This window comes from Pseudophryne corroboree, chromosome 10 (genome assembly GCF_028390025.1).
Source record: "Pseudophryne corroboree isolate aPseCor3 chromosome 10, aPseCor3.hap2, whole genome shotgun sequence".
NCBI classification, from domain to species: Eukaryota; Metazoa; Chordata; class Amphibia; order Anura; family Myobatrachidae; genus Pseudophryne; species Pseudophryne corroboree.
In genome coordinates, this window is record NC_086453.1 from 123234958 (window position 1) to 123253163 (window position 18206).

At 44.8% G+C, this 18206-nt stretch overlaps 1 protein-coding gene across 5 annotated transcripts in view; it reads left to right on the top strand.

Annotated features, from left to right (window-relative positions):
• Nucleotides 1–18206, top strand: part of GRIN2D (glutamate ionotropic receptor NMDA type subunit 2D) — a 1339090-nt gene that overhangs the window by 512836 nt on the left and 808048 nt on the right. For all 5 annotated transcript variants that reach the window (XM_063942779.1, XM_063942780.1, XM_063942778.1 and 2 more), the window contains one exon: nt 14210–14658. In XM_063942779.1, the coding sequence (XP_063798849.1) occupies nt 14215–14658 (444 nt within the window). In that variant the 5' untranslated portion in view covers nt 14210–14214. The remainder of the gene's footprint in view (nt 1–14209; nt 14659–18206) is intronic.

Genomic DNA, 18206 nt, shown 5'->3' on the forward strand with positions numbered 1-18206 from the left:
TCACTGGAAAAAAATGACAAAATCACTGGAATTATTTGTTCTAATCAATGGTATTATTGGTCAAAATCACTGGAATTATATGTTCTAATCAATGGTATTATTGGTCCAAATCACTGGAAGAAAATGACAAAATCACTGGAATTATTAGTTCTAATCAATGGTGTTATTGGTCCAAATCACTGGAAGAAAATAACAAAATCACTGAAATTATTCGTTCTAATCAGTGGTATTATTGGTCCAAATCACTGGAAGAATATGGAATGGATGGATACTTGCAGTGACACAGAGCTGCAAGATACAGCAATGGCCTACTGTACACAACGATATACTGTTGGGTCACCAAAATGCTGCACTGTAATACTATATACTATATACTGCTCACAAAAATGTCACACAGATATGGAATGGATACTTGCAGTGACACAGAGCTGCAAGATACAGCAATGGCCTACTGTACAACTATATACTGTTAGTCACCAAAATGCTGCACTGTAATACGATATATACTGCTCACAAAAATGCCGCACAGATATGGAATGGATACTTGCAGTGACACAGAGCTGCAAGATACAGCAATGGCCTACTGTACAACTATATACTGTTAGTCACCAAAATGCTGCACTGTAATGCTATATATATATACTGCTCACAAAAATGCCGTATAGATATGGAATGGATACTTGCAGTGACACAGAGCTGCAAGATACAGCAATGGCCTACTGTACTGTACTACTATAATTATTATATAGATGACAGATATAAAGTTACAATGTGGGGGAATCCAGTATACGTTCTGTCACCAGGTACCAGTGAATGGCCACATCATGTATATAGGTGACAGATATAACGTTACATTGTGGGGGAATCCAGTATACGTTCTGTCACCAGGTACCAGTGAATGACCACATCATGTATATAGGTGATAGATATAACGTTACACTGTGGGGGAATCCAGTATACGTTCTGTCACCAGGTACCAGTGAATGACCACATCATGTATATAGGTGACAGATATAAAGTTACATTGTGGGGGAATCCAGTATACGTTCTGTCACCAGGTACCAGTGAATGACCACATCATGTATATAGGTGACAGATATAAAGTTACACTGTGGGGGAATCCAGTATATGTTCTGTCACCAGGTACCAGTGAATGACCACATCATGGATATAGGTGACAGATATAAAGTTACACTGTGGGGGAATCCATATAAAGTTACATTGTGGGGGAATCCAGTATACGTTCTGTCACCAGGTACCAGTGAATGACCACATCATGTATATAGGTGACAGATATAAAGTTACATTGTGAGGGAATCCAGTATACGTTCTGTCACCAGGTACCAGTGAATGACCACATCATGTATATAGGTGACAGATATAAAGTTACATTGTGGGGGAATCCAGTATACGTTCTGTCACCAGGTACCAGTGAATGACCACATCATGTATATAGGTGACAGATATAACGTTACATTCTGGGGGAATCCAGTATACGTTCTGTCACCAGGTACCAGTGAATGACCACATCATGTATATAGGTGACAGATATAAAGTTACATTGTGGGGGAATCCAGTATACGTTCTGTCACCAGGTACCAGTGAATGACCACATCATGTATATAGGTGACAGATATAAAGTTACATTGTGGGGGAATCCAGTATATGTTCTGTCACCAGGTACCAGTGAATGGCCACATCATGCATATACTTATACTGGTGGTCCCCAGTCCCCACAATGCAGCTCACTGATCAGATATTTGCAGCACACTGAGCACAGACATGGAGCCTTTTCAGGCAGAGAACGTAGATATTTTCAGCACACTGAGCACAGATTATTTGCAGCACACTGAGCACAGATTACGGAGCTTTTCAGGGAGAGAACGCTGCCACGTCCTCTCCGTTCAATCTCCAATGCACGAGTGAAAATGGCGGCGACGCGCGGCTCCTTATATAGAATACAAATCTCGTGAGAATCCGACAGCGGGATGATGACGTTCGGGCGCGTTCTGGTTAACCGAGCAAGGTGGGAAGATCCGAGGCTGCCTCGGAACCGTGTAAAATGGGTGAAGGTCGGGGGGGTTCGGATCCCGAGGAACCGAACCCGCTCATCTCTAATCTCAATACGAATAGCCCCAACACTGCCGCGATTTGAGTTTAGTAAATTTCCGATATGACACTTAGAAAAAAAAAACCAAACTAGAATGAATTCGGGAGCTTAGTAAATTTCCACCATAGTCTGGGTATTTATCCTGGATTCTGTGGGTTAATACGCACTATTGGGTGTGTCGCCCTGGGTGTTAAAGCCCGAGGCTACCACATTTTTGCCCTCATGGTATATTGCTGCTTCTAATTGAATACGGCGCTCATTGTTGAAGGCTGTGATGCAAAATATGACTTTTGATTATGCTGAGCTGTAATCAGTGGTGTAAGTAGAAATATTTTCTTAGTGGTACTGAGTGCCGGAAAATGGGTGTGGTCATGTGCTGTGAGGGGGCATGGCCACATGCCACAAGTGGGAGTGGCTACACTACAAAGCCCCTTTTCTTTGCACTCTGGAGGCAAGGCTAGAAATATATAGTACTACCTCCAGTATAATAGAAATATATAGTGATACCCCCAGTATAATTGAAATATATAGTACTACTGTACCTCCAGTATAATAGAAATATATAGTAATGCCCCCAATGTAATAACAATATATAAATAATGCCTCCATTATAACAAGAATATATAGTGTAGTAGTGCCCCTGGTATAATAGAAATATATAGAAGTATATAGTAGTATATAGTAGTGTCCACATTACAATAGAAATATGTAGTAATACCCCCATAATAACAGACATATATAGTAGTGTCCACATTATATTAGAAATGAATGCTCCCAGCAAGAGACGCTGCAGGAAAGTGCAATCAGGCTCCTCTCTTCATGCCAGCCACAGCCGCCAGTGGAGGAAGTGTGATGTGGCGTCATGACATCACCGTTGCGCTCCCAATAACCTTGACAAATTGGGAGGCGCTGTCATGCTGCCATGCACCATGGTCTTGTTACTTTTTGGCGCTTTATAATTGTGGTTACGGGTGCAAAGTGTGTGGCAGGTGTTACTGAGTACCTGCTGCCATATTCTTAAGGGTACTTCGTATCCGAGCGTACTCACATACTTGCACCACTGGCTGTAATATCATAAACTCCCTGTGATTTACTGTGCAACTATATGCATCACATAACTAAACAGATTTCTTTCTGCCTATTAGAATAATGAACTGTACAATATGTCACTATGGCAGAATTAAGCTTTTTGACCTTGAAATCTCATAGACTCAGGTAGTTTGATATTCTACCAAATTTCTCTGACGTCCTAAGTGGATGCTGGGGACTCCGTCAGGACCATGGGGATTAGCGGCTCCGCAGGAGACAGGGCACAAAACTAAAGCTTTAGGATCAGGTGGTGTGTACTGGCTCCTCCCCCCATGACCCTCCTCCAAGCCTCAGTTAGGTTTTTGTGCCCGTCCGAGCAGGGTGCAATCTAGGTGGCTCTCTTAATGGAGCTGCTTAGAAAAAGTTTTTAGGTTTCTTATTTTCAGTGAGTCCTGCTGGCAACAGGCTCACTGCATCGAGGGACTTAGGGGAGAGAAGTTCAACTCACCTGCGTGCAGGATGGATTGGCTTCTTAGGCTACTGGACACCATTAGCTCCAGAGGGAGTCGGAACACAGGTCTCACCCTGGGGTTCGTCCCGGAGCCGCGCCGCCGACCCCCCTTGCAGATGCTGAAGATTGAAGGTCCAGAAACAGGCGGCAGAAGGCTTTTCAGTCTTCATGAAGGTAGCGCACAGCACAGCAGCTGTGCGCCATTGTTGTCACACACTTCACACCAACGGTCACGGAGGGTGCAGGGCGTTGCTGGGGGCGCCCTGGGCAGCAATGTATAATACCTTATTCTGGCTAAAAATACATCACATATAGCCCCTGGAGGCTATATGGATGTATTTAACCCCTGCCAGGTCTCAGAAAAACGGGAGAAGAAGCCCGCCGAAAAGGGGGCGGGGCCTATTCTCCTCAGCACACAGCGCCATTTTCCCTCACAGAAAGGCCGGTGGGAAGGCTCCCAGGCTCTCCCCTGCACTGCACTACAGAAACAGGGTTAAAACAGAGAGGGGGGGCACTTATTTGGCGATATGTATATATATATTAAAATGCTATAAGGGAAAAACACTTATATAAAGGTTGTCCCTGTATAATATAGCGTTTTTGGTGTGTGCTGGCAAACTCTCCCTCTGTCTCCCCAAAGGGCTAGTGGGGTCCTGTCCTCTATCAGAGCATTCCCTGTGTGTGTGCTGTGTGTCGGTACTTGTGTGTCGACATGTATGAGGACGATGTTGGTGAGGAGGCGGAGCAATTGCCGGTAATGGTGATGTCACTCTCTAGGGAGTCGACACCGGAATGGATGGCTTATTTAAGGAATTACGTGATAATGTCAACACGCTGCAAGGTCGGTTGACGACATGAGACGGCCGGCAAACCAATTAGTACCTGTCCAGGCGTCTAAAACACCGTCAGGGGCGTTAAAACGTCCTTTTACCTCAGTCGGTCGACACAGACACAGACACGGACACTGACTCCAGTGTCGACGGTGAAGAAACAAACGTATTTTCCTTTAGGGCCACACGTTACTTGTTAAGGGCAATGAAGGAGATGTTACATATTTCTGATACTACAAGTACCACAAAAAAGGGTATTATGTGGAGTGTGAAAAAACTACATGTGGTTTTTCCTGAATCAGATAAATTAAATGAAGTGTGTGATGATGCGTGGGTTTCCCCCGATAGAAAATTATTGGCGGTATACCCTTTCCCGCCAGAAGTTATGGCGCATTGGGAAACACACCTTAGGGTGGATAAGGCGCTCACACGCTTATAAAAACAAGTGGCGTTACCGTCTCCAGATACGGACGCCCTCAAGGAGCCAACTGATAGGAGGTTGGAAAATATCCTAAAAAGTATATACACACATACTGGTGTTATACTGCGACCAGCGATCGCCTCAGCCTGGATGGGCAGCGCTGGGGTGGCTTGGTCGGATTCCCTGACTGGAAATATTGATACCCTTGACAGGGACAGTATTTTATTGACTATAGAGCATTTAAAAGATGCATTTCTATATATGCGAAACTCTGGCATCAAGAGTAAGTGCGATGTCCATATCTGCCAGACGATGTTTATGGACACGACAGTGGTCAGGTGATGCAGATTCCAAACGGCACATGGAAGTATTGCCGTATAAAGGGGAGGAGTTATTTGGGGTCGGTCCATCGGACCTGGTGGCCACGGCAACAGCTAGAAAATCCACCTTTTTTACCCCAAGTCACATCTCAGCAGAAAAAGACATAGTCTTTTCAGCCTCAGTCCTTTCGTCCCCATAATATCTGCCCAGGGATAGAGGTAAGGGAAGAAGACTGCAGCAGGCAGCCCATTCCCAGGAACAGAAGCCTTCCACCGCTTCTGCCAAGTCCTCAGCATGACGCTGGGGCCGTACAAACAGGTGCGGTGGGGGGTCGTCTCAAGAGTTTCAGCACGCAGTGGGCTCACTCGCAAGTGGACCCCTGGATCCTACAAGTAGTATCCCAGGGGTACAGATTGGAAATTCGAGACGTCTCCCCCTCGCAGGTTCCTGAAGTTTGCTTTACCAACGTCTACCTCCGACAGGGAGGCAGTATTGGAAACAATTCACAAGCTGTATTCCCAGCAGGTGATAATCAAAGTACCCCTCCTACAACAAGTAAAGGGGTATTATTCCACACTATATTGTTGTACTGAAGCCAGACGGCTCGGTGAGACCTATTCTAAATGGAGTCACTCAGAGCAGTGATAGCGAACCAGGAAGAAGGGGACTATATGGTGTCCCTGGACATCAAGGATGCTTACCTCCATGTCCAAATTTGCCCTTCTCACAAAGGGTACCTCAGGTTCGTGGTACAAAACTGTCACTGTCAGTTTCAGACGCTGCCGTTTGGATTGTCCACGGCACCCCGGGTCTTTACCAAGGTAATGGCCGAAATGATGATTCTTCTTCAAAGAAAAGGCGTCTTAATTATCCCTTACTTGGACGATCTCCTGATAAGGGCAAGGTCCAGAGAACAGTTGGAGGTCTGAGTAGCACTATCTCAAGTAGTTCTACGACAGCACGGGTGGATTCTAAATATTCCAAAATCACAGCTGTCTCCGACGACACGTCTGCTGTCCCTAGGGATGATTCTGGACACAGTCCAGAAAAAGGTGTTTCTCCCGGAGGAGAAAGCCAGGGAGTTATCCGAGCTAGTCAGGAACCTCCAAAAACCAGGAAAAGTGGCAGTGCATCATTGCACAAGGGTCCTGGGAAAAATGGTGGCTTCTTACGAAGCGATTCCATTCGGCAGATTTCACGCAAGAACTTTTCAGTGGGATCTGCTGGACAAATGGTCCGGATCGCATCTTCAGATGCATCAGCGGATAACCCTGTCTCCAAGGACAAGGGTGTCTCTTCTGTGGTGGCTGCAGAGTGCTCATCTACTAAAGTGCCACAGTTATGCATTCAGGACTGGGTCCTGGTGACCACGGATTCCAGCTTGAAAGGCTGGGGAGCAGTCACACAGGGAAAAAATTTCCAGGGAGTGTGATCAAGTCTGGGGACTTCTCTCCGCATAAATATACTGGAGCTAAGAGCAATTTACAATGCTCTAAGCTTAGCAAGACCTCTGCTTCAAGGTCAGCCGGTATTGATCCAGTGGGACAACATCACGGCAGTCGCCCACGTAAACAGACAGGGCGGCACAAGAAGCAGGAGGACAATGGCAGAAACTGCAAGGATTCTTCGCTGGGCGGAAAATCATGTGATAGCACTGTCAGCAGTTTTCATTCCGGGAGTGGACAACTGGGAAGCAGACTTCCTCAGCACGACCTCCACCCGGGAGAGTGGGGACTTCATCGAGAAGTTGTTTCCACATGATTGTGCACCGTTGGGAAAGACCAAAGGTGGACATGATGGCGTCCCGCCTGAACAAAAAAACTGGACAGGTATTGCGCCAGGTCAAGAGACCCTCAGGAAATAGCTGTGGACGTTCTGGTAACACTATGGGTGTACCAGTCGGTGTATGTGTTCCCTCCTCTGCTTCTCATACCAAAGGTACTGAGAATTATAAGACGTAGAGGAGTAAGAACTATACTCGTGGCTCCGGATGGGCCAAGAAGGACTTGGTACCCGGAACTTCATGAGATGCTCACAGAGGACTCAGGGCCTCTGCCGATAAGAAGGGACTTGCTTCAGCAAGTACCATGTCTGTTCCAAGACTTACCGCGGGTGCGTTTGACGGCATGGCGGTTGAACGCCGGATCCTAAGGGAAAAAAGGCATTCCGGAAGAGGTCATTCCTACCCTGGTCAAAGCCAGGAAGGAGGTGACCGCACAACATTATCACCACATGTGGCGAAAATATGTTGCGTGGTGTGAGGCCAGGAAGGCCCCACGAAGAAATTTCAACTCGGTCGATTCCTGCATTTCCTGCAAACAGGAGTGTCTATGGGCCTCAAATTGGGGTCCATTAAGGTTCAAATTTCGGCCCTGTCGATTTTCTTCCAGAAAGAATTGGCTTCAGTTCCTGAAGTCCAGAAATTTGACAAGGGAGTACTGCATATACAACCCCCTTTTGTGCCTCCAGTGGCACTGTGGGATCTCAACATAGTCCTGGGATTCCTCAAATCACGTTGGTTTAAACCGCTCAAATCTGTGGATTTGAAATATCTCACATGGAAAGTGACCATGATGTTGGCCCTGGCCTCGGCCAGGCGAGTGTCAGAATTGGCGGCTTTGTCTCACAAAAGCCCATATCTGTTTGTCCATTCGGACAGGGCAGAGCTGCGGACTCGTCCCCAGTTTCTCCCTAAGGTGGTGTCAGCGTTTCATCTGAACCAGCTTATTGTGGTACCTGCGGCTACTAGAGACTTGGAGGACTCCAAGTTGCTAGATGTTGTCAGGGCCCTGAAAATATAGATTTCCAGGACGGCTGGAGTCAGGAAAACTGACTTGCTGTTATCCTGTATGCACCCAAAAAACTGGGTGCTCTTGCTTCTAAGCAGACGATTGCTAGTTGAATGTGTAGTACAATTCAGCTTGCACATTCTGTGGCAGGACTGCCACAGCCAAAATATATAAATGCCCATTCCACAAGGAAGGTGGGCTCATCTTGGGCGACTGCCCGAGGGGTCTCGGCTTTACAACTTTGCCGAGCTGCTACTTGGTCAGGGGCACACCCTGGCTGAGGAGGACCTGGAGTTCTCTCACTCGGTGCTGCAGAGTCATCCGCACTCTCCCGCCCGTTTGGGAGCTTTGGTATAATCCCCATGGTCCTGACGGAGTCCCCAGCATCCACTTAGGACGTCAGAGAAAATAAGATTTTACTTACCGATAAATCTATTTCTCGTAGTCCGTAGTGGATGCTGGGCGCCCATCCCAAGTGCGGATTGTCTGCAATACTTGTACATAGTTATTGTTACAAAAAAATCGGGTTGTTATTGTTGTGAGCCGTCTGTTCAGAGGCTCCTACGTTTGTCATACTGTTAACTGGGTTTAGATCACAAGTTATACGGTGTGATTGGTGTGGCTGGTATGAGTCTTACCCGGGATTCAATATCCTTCCTTATTGTGTACGCTCGTCCGGGCACAGTATCCTAACTGAGGCTTGGAGGAGGGTCATGGGGGGAGGAGCCAGTGCACACCACCTGATCCTAAAGCTTTAGTTTTGTGCCCTGTCTCCTGCGGAGCCGCTAATCCCCATGGTCCTGACGGAGTCCCCAGCATCCACTACGGACTACGAGAAATAGATTTATCGGTAAGTAAAATCTTATTATTGTTAGTGTATGATAGTGTATGATATAAAACTTATCATAGATATTTTGTCTTCTATACATATGCTGTTCTCTTTCCATAATACAATTGTATTTGCTGTGCTAGCTAATTTCACCACACAAGAGTTGTACGATGCACAGTATGTTAATGCAGCTCTATTTAAGGGTATACAATATACCCCTGATTGTTTCTCGCTATGTTGGGCTGGTATCCGGACTATACATCTACACCAAAAAGGTCTACAGTCAATAGGTGTACCACTAATGGTAGACATGCATTAGGTCAAAAGGTCAACATGTAGACATGACCATGGTTGATACACATATGATAGACACAAGTTTTTTTTTAAAATGTTAAAAAAAAGTGCAACTTTTTCATACTTTACCATCCTCGTGTACTACGATTGGGAATAGTAACCTGCCCAAAGCATGACGAGCATAGCAAGCCATGTGAGAGGACGTGGTACACTAATGGGGCTTGTTTATGGCAGAAAAGTGAAAAAACACCCTGCAAAAAAAATTGTGTCTACTTTTTTGTGTCAACCATTTACATGTCGACCTTTAGCCCTGTCGACCTTTTGCCCTTGTCAGCTTTCCTACTGTCCACCAATTATATGTTGACCTTTTGACCCTGTTGACCTAATGCTTGTTTACCATTAGTGGTAACCTATTGACTGCAGACCTTTTTAGCGTATATCTAATAATGCGCACCCGTTGAGCTATCTAAACAAAATGGGGATACTACTGTATATCAGGCTGCTCTTCAAATAAATTCATTTATATTTTAAATTTTAATAAGCAATATCTGCATTTTTCATATCTTATATTTAAACAGTACATACACAAATTTATCTGGCACCAACTGCAATGTTGCACTAAGGACAGAAAGATTTTGGGCCCAATTCAGACCTGTTCGCACCTCTGCAAGTTTGCGAGGTTTGCGATCAGATAGTCGCCACCCAGACAGAGTGAAATACCGCCCAGTGCAAGTCTGCAAACGCCGTGTGAAAAGCTTTGCAAACGCTGGTTAGCTGCAAATCCGTTTCGCAACTCATCATCGAATGATGACCTTCTCCTACAGTGCAAAAGAAACAGGCTGATCGGAGCCGGAGCTGACGTCACACACCCTCCCTGAAACTAAGTGCTTGGTAATGTCTGCATGTTTCCAGGTACTACCAGAAAATGGCAAGTTAACAGCCCCAAATGCCCGCTTTCTGTCAATCAGCCTGCGTTCGCCTAGCGATCAAAAAAGACGCAGGATTTTTTCGCAGTTTGACCTTGCACCTGCCCATTAGAATCCGTACGCATGCACAGTCGTTCGATAATCACCAGCTGTACGATTTTGCACAACAGGGATCAGGTCTGAATTCCTGTAGGCCCTTTATTATGCTTATTATGGTTAGACATGAAAGGAAACATGAATCTTGCTGTTCTTGGTGCCTGTTCAGGGCTGAAACTACAATAAGCATTCACTACTTTTATATAATGCTCTTAGGTAATATAACCAAAGAAACTCTGAAATTATGTCATGCATTGGTTATGTTGGCATACTCACCGTACATGTCTGCATATACAATCCATATAAGTGATTAACATCCAGTTCATACAAGCACAAAGCTAACTGCAACTCAGCCCAAACCAATACAACTGTGCATGCTCTTTCTTCTAAAGTTGTAGTCAAAATGTTTGCTCTTACTGCCTGCGTGAACAGCTCACTCATGTTTGACAGATCAATGGGGGTCATTCCGAGTTGTTAGCTCGGTAAATTTCTTCGCATCGCAGCGATTTTCCGCTTAATGCGCATGCGCAATGTTCGCACTGCGACTGCGCCAAGTAAATTTGCTATGCAGTTAGGAATATTACTCACGGTTTTTTCATCGTTCTGGTGATCGTAATGTGATTGACAGGAAGTGGGTGTTTCTGGGCGGAAACAGGCCGTTTTAGGGGCGTGTAGGAAAAAACGCTACCGTTTCTGGGAAAAACGCGGGAGTGGCTGGAGAAACGGAGGAGTGTCTGGGCGAACACTGGGTGTGTTTGTGACGTCAAACCAGGAACGACAAGCACTGAACTGATCGCACTGGCAGAGTAAGTCTCGAGCTACTCAGAAACTGCACAGAGATGTCTTATCGCTATATTGCGAATCTATCGTTCGCAATTTTAAGATGCTAAGATTCACTCCCAGTAGGCGGCGGCTTAGCGTGTGCAATGCTGCTAAAAGCAGCTTGCGAGCGAACAACTCGGAATGACCCCCAATGACCCCTGTACCTGCAGCAATTGTTAACAAAATAAATGGTAATAAGGATAAAAAAAAACTTTATAAAAAAAATCACAAAATGTGTTACAAATTTTGTATGAAAAATCCCTTATCATGCTGATTGTATCTATCTGGTTTAATTAGAGCTAATGACACCATTTTTGACTTTTTGCATATTTAAGTCAACAGAATAGATTCAAATGATCTTTTTTGTGAGCACAAGTCTCTGCTTGTCCACTACTCCATTTTTAGATAGGATGCAGTTATACCAACGCTGGAATCCCAACACCGGTTGAAATGCCGGCGGATGGGATTCCGGAATCCCCACTTTGGTGGTGGTCTACACCACAACACAAGGGGGAATAGATTAGTGTGGTGACCGTAGGTCACCACCGTGCCCGAAGCGTGGTGAGCGCATCAAGCCCGGAAGGGGACATGCTGCGCTCGAGGTCGGGATTCCAACTCTCGGGATTCTAGCGTCGGTATTTCGACCACCGGGATACCGACAGTCGGGATTTCATACCGAATCCTGTAGATCTCTAGCTGTAGATCTGCCAGCATTGCTGTGTCATCTGCTAAACATTAGTAATATACCTTTCACACCACCACATAAACTCGGGTTATTGCTGGATTAACCCAGGTTGCGGCTTGGAATGAAAGGATCCCCAAAAAGTAATTCAGGTTTCAGGTTCAGTGACCTGGGAATCCAACCCGGGTAGTGAGGGTTGGTCCCGGGAAGGACCTGGGAAATAGGGCAGTGTGAACAGATGACATCCCACCCAGGTCCCGTTAACACCCTGTGGTGAGCATCTCACGCATGCTTGGAGATATCATCTCCAAGTGACGGCAGGGGAGAAGTCCTGGCAATAACTTGGGTCCAGCCACGGCTGGCCCTACCACTAGACAGCTTTAGGCAGCCGCCTAGGGCACTCTGATCTGGGGGAGCACCCCTGAGTCTGCATATCATGGAAATAAGGATTTCTCTTAGAGAGACATCTTTGTTGAGCTTTATACAAGTGGCGGTGGTTCAACTTCTAAGATGCCACCTCCACACTTTCACCTGAGGGCAGGGTCTGATTAAGAAAGGAGGGTTCCTGTGTGCAGGCTCCTTGTGGACCCCCTCCTCTCTGTCAGTGGCTGAAGCACTTTAGACTCTGGCTATTAGTCTACAGTGTGATAATGCTGATTTATCAACAGGAATGAAAAGCTATACTTTATACACACTTTAAATACACTTTACCATGGAGCCGCTGCGGCCGCTAAACTTAATACACACTCTACGCACCTTTTAAGCTGTTAGCGTACAGAGTCCCCTACCGTGTACGGACTTTGCGTACAAACACCGCACTGATGGTACAAAGTACACACAGCGCGTACACACCCAATGAATACACTTTAAACCTTATATAGCAATGCAATGCGATACTAATACACTTTAAACCTTAGCAGGGAAAGAAAGACACGACACCAGACTGTAGTTAAACCACTGGGTTCCGACACCACAGCGTATTATTGCTGAAAGGGGGTTACAATACAAACAATACAACAGAATAATGGCTACAATCAATGGTACATACGTGAGTGGATTCGCCGCGCTACCCAGATCTGGTCCTCGGTCATCTGATAGATAACTTTGTGAGTCTTGTGTCAGACCAGGCCTGCAGCAGGCTCTCTTTATACAATTCTTCCAAAATGTAACACAATGGATACTGTAATCTCTTTGTCCATTGGACACAGGGATGGTCATTTACAGTACAGGAGAGGTCATAGGTCGGTTTGACTAGGTGGGCGATGTCTGTTCCAACTGCTCTTGTGGGTGGTCTCCTCTGGATTCCTGCCGCATACATAATGTACAGTAAATACAGTTTATATCTATATTCTGCTCCTGCACATAACTATCCGCAGGAACATGCGATCTTCCTCAAACCAACACCGGAATATTACCCTTAAAATACCCTACAGCTAGATACCAAACACCACCTTATAACCTTGTTCTGTCCCCTCCTATCCTGTAAAGGTGAATCCCTTTGTTCTGAAACCATTTAAACTGCTGTAACTTGCTGCTGTGGTGCAGGGAGGCTATGTGTAAAATGTGCACTATTTGGATTAAATATGTAATGTGTTTTGATGGCTTTTCCATGCGTTCACAAACTCTACCGTAAATACTCTTACCACACCCTAATACGCAGGTCCGCGGGAGCGACCATACGCAAATTGCGAATATGCGCACGCATGGCAGAGCAAGTATGTGCACGGAGGCCATCTGTGTGTAGTTTGTACGTAATGTATGTACTGCAATATTTTTCGACTTTGACAAGTGCATGTGCAGGACTCAGGAAAAATGGCGCATGTGCATTATTTCTGGGGACTTATCTACGGTTCAAGCATGAACCACTGGGAAAATGGCTGCCATTTTCCCAGTGATTTATGTCACCAGTGCCGGCTGGCGCAGGACTCCGGAGGGGTAAGTATAATTATATATGCACATCACACCATGCACCCATCATAGATACGCCAATGCCTGAGGGTCATATTGGTGTGTGGGCTGGAGAGGGAAGGGGGAGGGGGGTAACAGTAGGCTGTTACCCCCTGGCCCTGGGTCCAGCCTATGGTGTGAACAGGTTTCAAGCTGCTGTGACATGGCTTGAAACCCGCGTTCAGTGGCCCTGTCTGGACCTGGAACTTTGATGTGACTGGGGTGTAAGTTTGAGATTGTTGGTGTGGAAAGCTGTTGCAGCAGGTGAATTTAAACATGAAGACATTGTGCAGAGAATGTGGATGCAAGAGCAGTTTTGTCTGCAATGAACTGTAAGGGATCCCACTCCCCAAGGGAATGAGTTTTCAGCTACAAAAATATAAAAGATAAGCAAAGACTATGTGCAAAAATAAATAGGCCATTTTGGTGTACAGTAACATATTAAATATTAATAATAAAACCTGTGAAATGTTCTTCTAGTCACAATATTTGCAGAATACTATTTTATTTACTTTTAATCAGCATTTTGATAGATTTCTCTATAAACACTTCCTGAAATGACTTTATGTAATCATCTGTTTTGTTCTTTGTTCTGTACCTAGAGTGGATGCCAAAACCCTTCAAGATGTGTATTCCACCAGCTGTGAACATTGCCATTGTGCCCTCCGCTGCTAGGATGCTATTTTTCATGGCCCTGGCATGTGCCAGCCCATTTCTAGAATTTCGAGAGGAGATCCCAAGATCCCTTAATGTGGCCATAATATTTAGCGGCACATCGTATCCACCAGAGAGTGCCCACTTTGCACCGGCAGCCTTCCGAAATTTTACTATGGAAGTGAATCCAATTTCAGTTATACTTAATGACACAAACCCTCGCAGCCTTATCCTGCAGATATGTGATGTTCTCTCCAGCCTGCGCATCCACGGAGTAGTTTTTGAAGATGACACCCGCACAGAGTCCGTGGCTCAGATCCTTGACTTTATTTCTGCACAAACATCTATGCCCATCATTGGCATTAATGGAGGATCTGCAATTGTGCTGACACCCAAGGTATGTAGAACCACTTTTTTATTTTTACTTAGAAGAGAATATAAAAACATATTAGGTTGTTCCAATCAATAAACATGTAATCTCTCTCTTGCTCTAAGTAGTTTCAGGAACCATTAAAGTAGATATTAAAGGGGATGTGAAAATATACTGTAGACATACTGTACTCTGCAAAATATCTCTATAGCAGTTTCCAGGCATGGTGATTGGGATGTGGAGCATTTATAACCTTTCCACGTATCACTTAGAATTCCTAGAAAATGTTCTCTACAAGTTTGTTGAAAGATGTATGAGGCCAAAGCACATCTTCTGTATCTACATAAAACTTCTCTCCCTTGTCTTGAATAGTAATATGACAGGCTTTCCATTATGTCCAGTAAGTGACCTTGGTTGTTCTATGGAAGTGGAGATGATTTTCAGGAAAGAAACAATTCATGTTAATCTTATTCACAATACTTATTCACAATACTTCCTACATTACAAATACTGGGGCAGCAGGAGACAGGTTTAGGCTTTATCTCTGTACTTAGGCCCTCATTCCGAGTTGTTCGCTCGCTAGCTGCTTTTAGCAGCAGTGCAAACGCTAAGCCGCCACCCTCTGGGAGTGTATCTTAGCAGAATTGCGAACGAAAGGATCGCAGCATTGCTAAAAAAAAAATTGTGCAGTTTCAGAGTAGCTGCAGACCTACTCCTACCTTGCGATCACTTCAGACTATTTAGTTCCTGTTTTGACGTCACAAACACGCCCTACGTTTGGCCACCCACTCCCCCGTTTCGCCAGCCTCTCCTGCATTTTTCTCTGGCACGCCTGCGATTTTACACACACTCCCCGAAAATGGTCAGTTACCACCCAGAAAAACTCACTTCCTGTCAATCAACGATCAGCAATGCGACGGAAAAGCGTCGCTAGAGCTTGTGTAAAACTACATTGGCTTTTGTGAAAGTACGACGCGCGTGCGCAGTGCGCACCATACGCATGCGCAGAAGTGCAGATTTTTAGCCTGATCGCTGCGCTGTGAACAACGGCAGCTAGCGATCAACTCGGAATGACCCCCTTAGTCTGCAATTAGAACATGTCTGGGGCAGTAAGAGAAACCAAATGATAGACATAGGAAAGGAAGTGCTTTAAATCTCTAGTTTGGGGGTGGCATGTGTGCTAATCACTCACCTTTGCAGCCTATGGTAGAGTGAGGGTGTGTTCTTTAAGGAAAGTTTGTTTACGGGACATGTGCTTGTGTTGGATATTTTGCGATAGGAAAGAATGGCAGATTACCAGTCTGATTGCAATTATTTAGATTAGGTGCACTCTCTTTGTTGACCGGTAATTGGCTGTTACACCATAATGAGGTGCAGTGTCATCACCCAAATGGGTGGTGTCACGATCCTAGGCACGGCGATTCCCCAGATACGCCAATCTGCAAATCCCTGCCACGTGACACCATAACTGGATACCTGAGCACGTGTGTTAATTTCACACAAATTCACTGCCACCAGCCAAAGTACAAACGTTTAGGGTATGACCCAAGGCAAACTTATGGCTTTTGCCTGCACCTAGAATTATTAATATTTTGGTAACGCCTCTTTCAGAGAGTTGGGTTGGATACACAACAGAAACCAGATCTAAAATTAGATTATTTAATTCAAGTAAAACACTTCAAAGCTTATTTTACAGAAAAAAGAAAGTTACAATAATATAATGATAAAAAGTCAAAGTCACAGCAGAAAGACAACTTCAAGAAAATAAAAATAGAGATAAACCCACCGATCCTAGCACTCATGCAGAGTAGAACGATGAGGTGAAGTGAAGCCGCTTCGGATATCGGAACATTACAGAGCCAGAATGTTCTCCTGACTCGCTTCCTTGATAATGGACCACTTACACTCTGTGGGTCTCCTATTTAAAAAAACATGCTGCCCCTTCAACCCCCCTCCCTCTGGAGTGTTACTGTTAACCCTTCCATAAGCCAGAGAAGGTATTGAGTGTCAGCTCATACTGGGCTTCCCGGCTACTCTCTCAGGGGCGACTGGCCTTATCTCCTTCTCCTTTGAAGCTCTGGCCATGGTTCTAGTGTAAACAAATGGCTAGTTCTGAGAGGACACAGAGCAGGAAGGGCTTAACACCTCTCTGGCCCTAGCGCTGGTTCTGGGGTAATTATAAACTAAACTAAATTTCACACCTAAGCAGTCAGTGTGTCTCTGTGTTCTGTGGCTACAATGAAATGCCAGCAGATCAATTAAGCTCCAACCATTTAACATGCAAAGACAGTTATCACATACTGGTACATTGATACATCAATTGGAATAATACAAATTTCAATCATGCCCATTTTGATATAACCCAGATGCATTGGCATCACATCCATTGATATCACACTATTTATTAACAGGCCTATTCCTACTTGAAATAGCCTGGATCATGACACCTCCCCCTTTAAGATCAGCAAGAGAGCAGTGGCACATCAGGCTGAAGTCTCCTATGACCTTTTCACACAGGATTTATACATAACCACACACAAGGCATTTGCAGACATTGATCAATACAATATTATTTGCAGTTATGCACGTTCTGCCGTCAGAATGGTGTCCAATCATGACAGGTGGGTAGTCAGGTAAGAAGGTTGAGTGGATACCTTTGTTGTTATAAGGGTTTGTTGTTGGGGTTGTGCACCTTGGGAAGTATCCACCTGTAATGCAAGTTGTTGGTTTTGAAACACTGTCATTTAGGACTTTCTTATGTGGAGGATACAGCAATTTTCCCTTTTACTATTATCCTTTTATATACATTTAAATTCAGGAGCAGCATTATTTAAAAAAAAACAAATTCAGCTAATTAACATATTGCTTTTCCTTATTTGCCCCGATAGTAATGCTTTTAACATGTTATTATATTTTAATAATGTATTTTTATTATAATGATATGCTTTGTAACATGTATGATTCATTTTCTGCTTGAAAAAAACTGATATTATTTACTGTACTTGATAATCTTTATAAAGATGTAAACAGTGGTCGGAGTGGAACTATAGAACTGGCGGCATGGTAAATGTACTGGAATGGCTGGTGCCTGCCCTCAATGCTAAAGGTTGATAAGTTTACATTTATTTTAGTCATACTTCTAGATTTTTAGTAAATGTAATAAATTCTATTAATACAAATGCAAAGGGATAGCACGTGATGTGTTAAAATAGAGGCTCTTAGTCTTCCACCTTTACCATCACAAACTCACACATGGGACACACAGACAGCCCAGGAAACAGAGACTGAGTATAACATTCAGTACATAGAAATATGGCTCTATAAGTACCTGCCTGTGGCATATTAGTTAGGGATGCAGTTAATTTTCCAACAGTCGGGATTCCGGCGGTCGAAATACAGACGCCGGATTCCCGACAACAGTCAAAATGGTGGTGATCGAAATGCCAACTGCCACCCGGTATTCTCATTAGGGTGGTGGTCCACGCTACCACCACCAAGCCTGAAGCGTGGTTAGCGCAGCGAGCCCATGAGGGGACACACTGTGCTTGATGTCGGGATTTTGACTGTCGGGATTC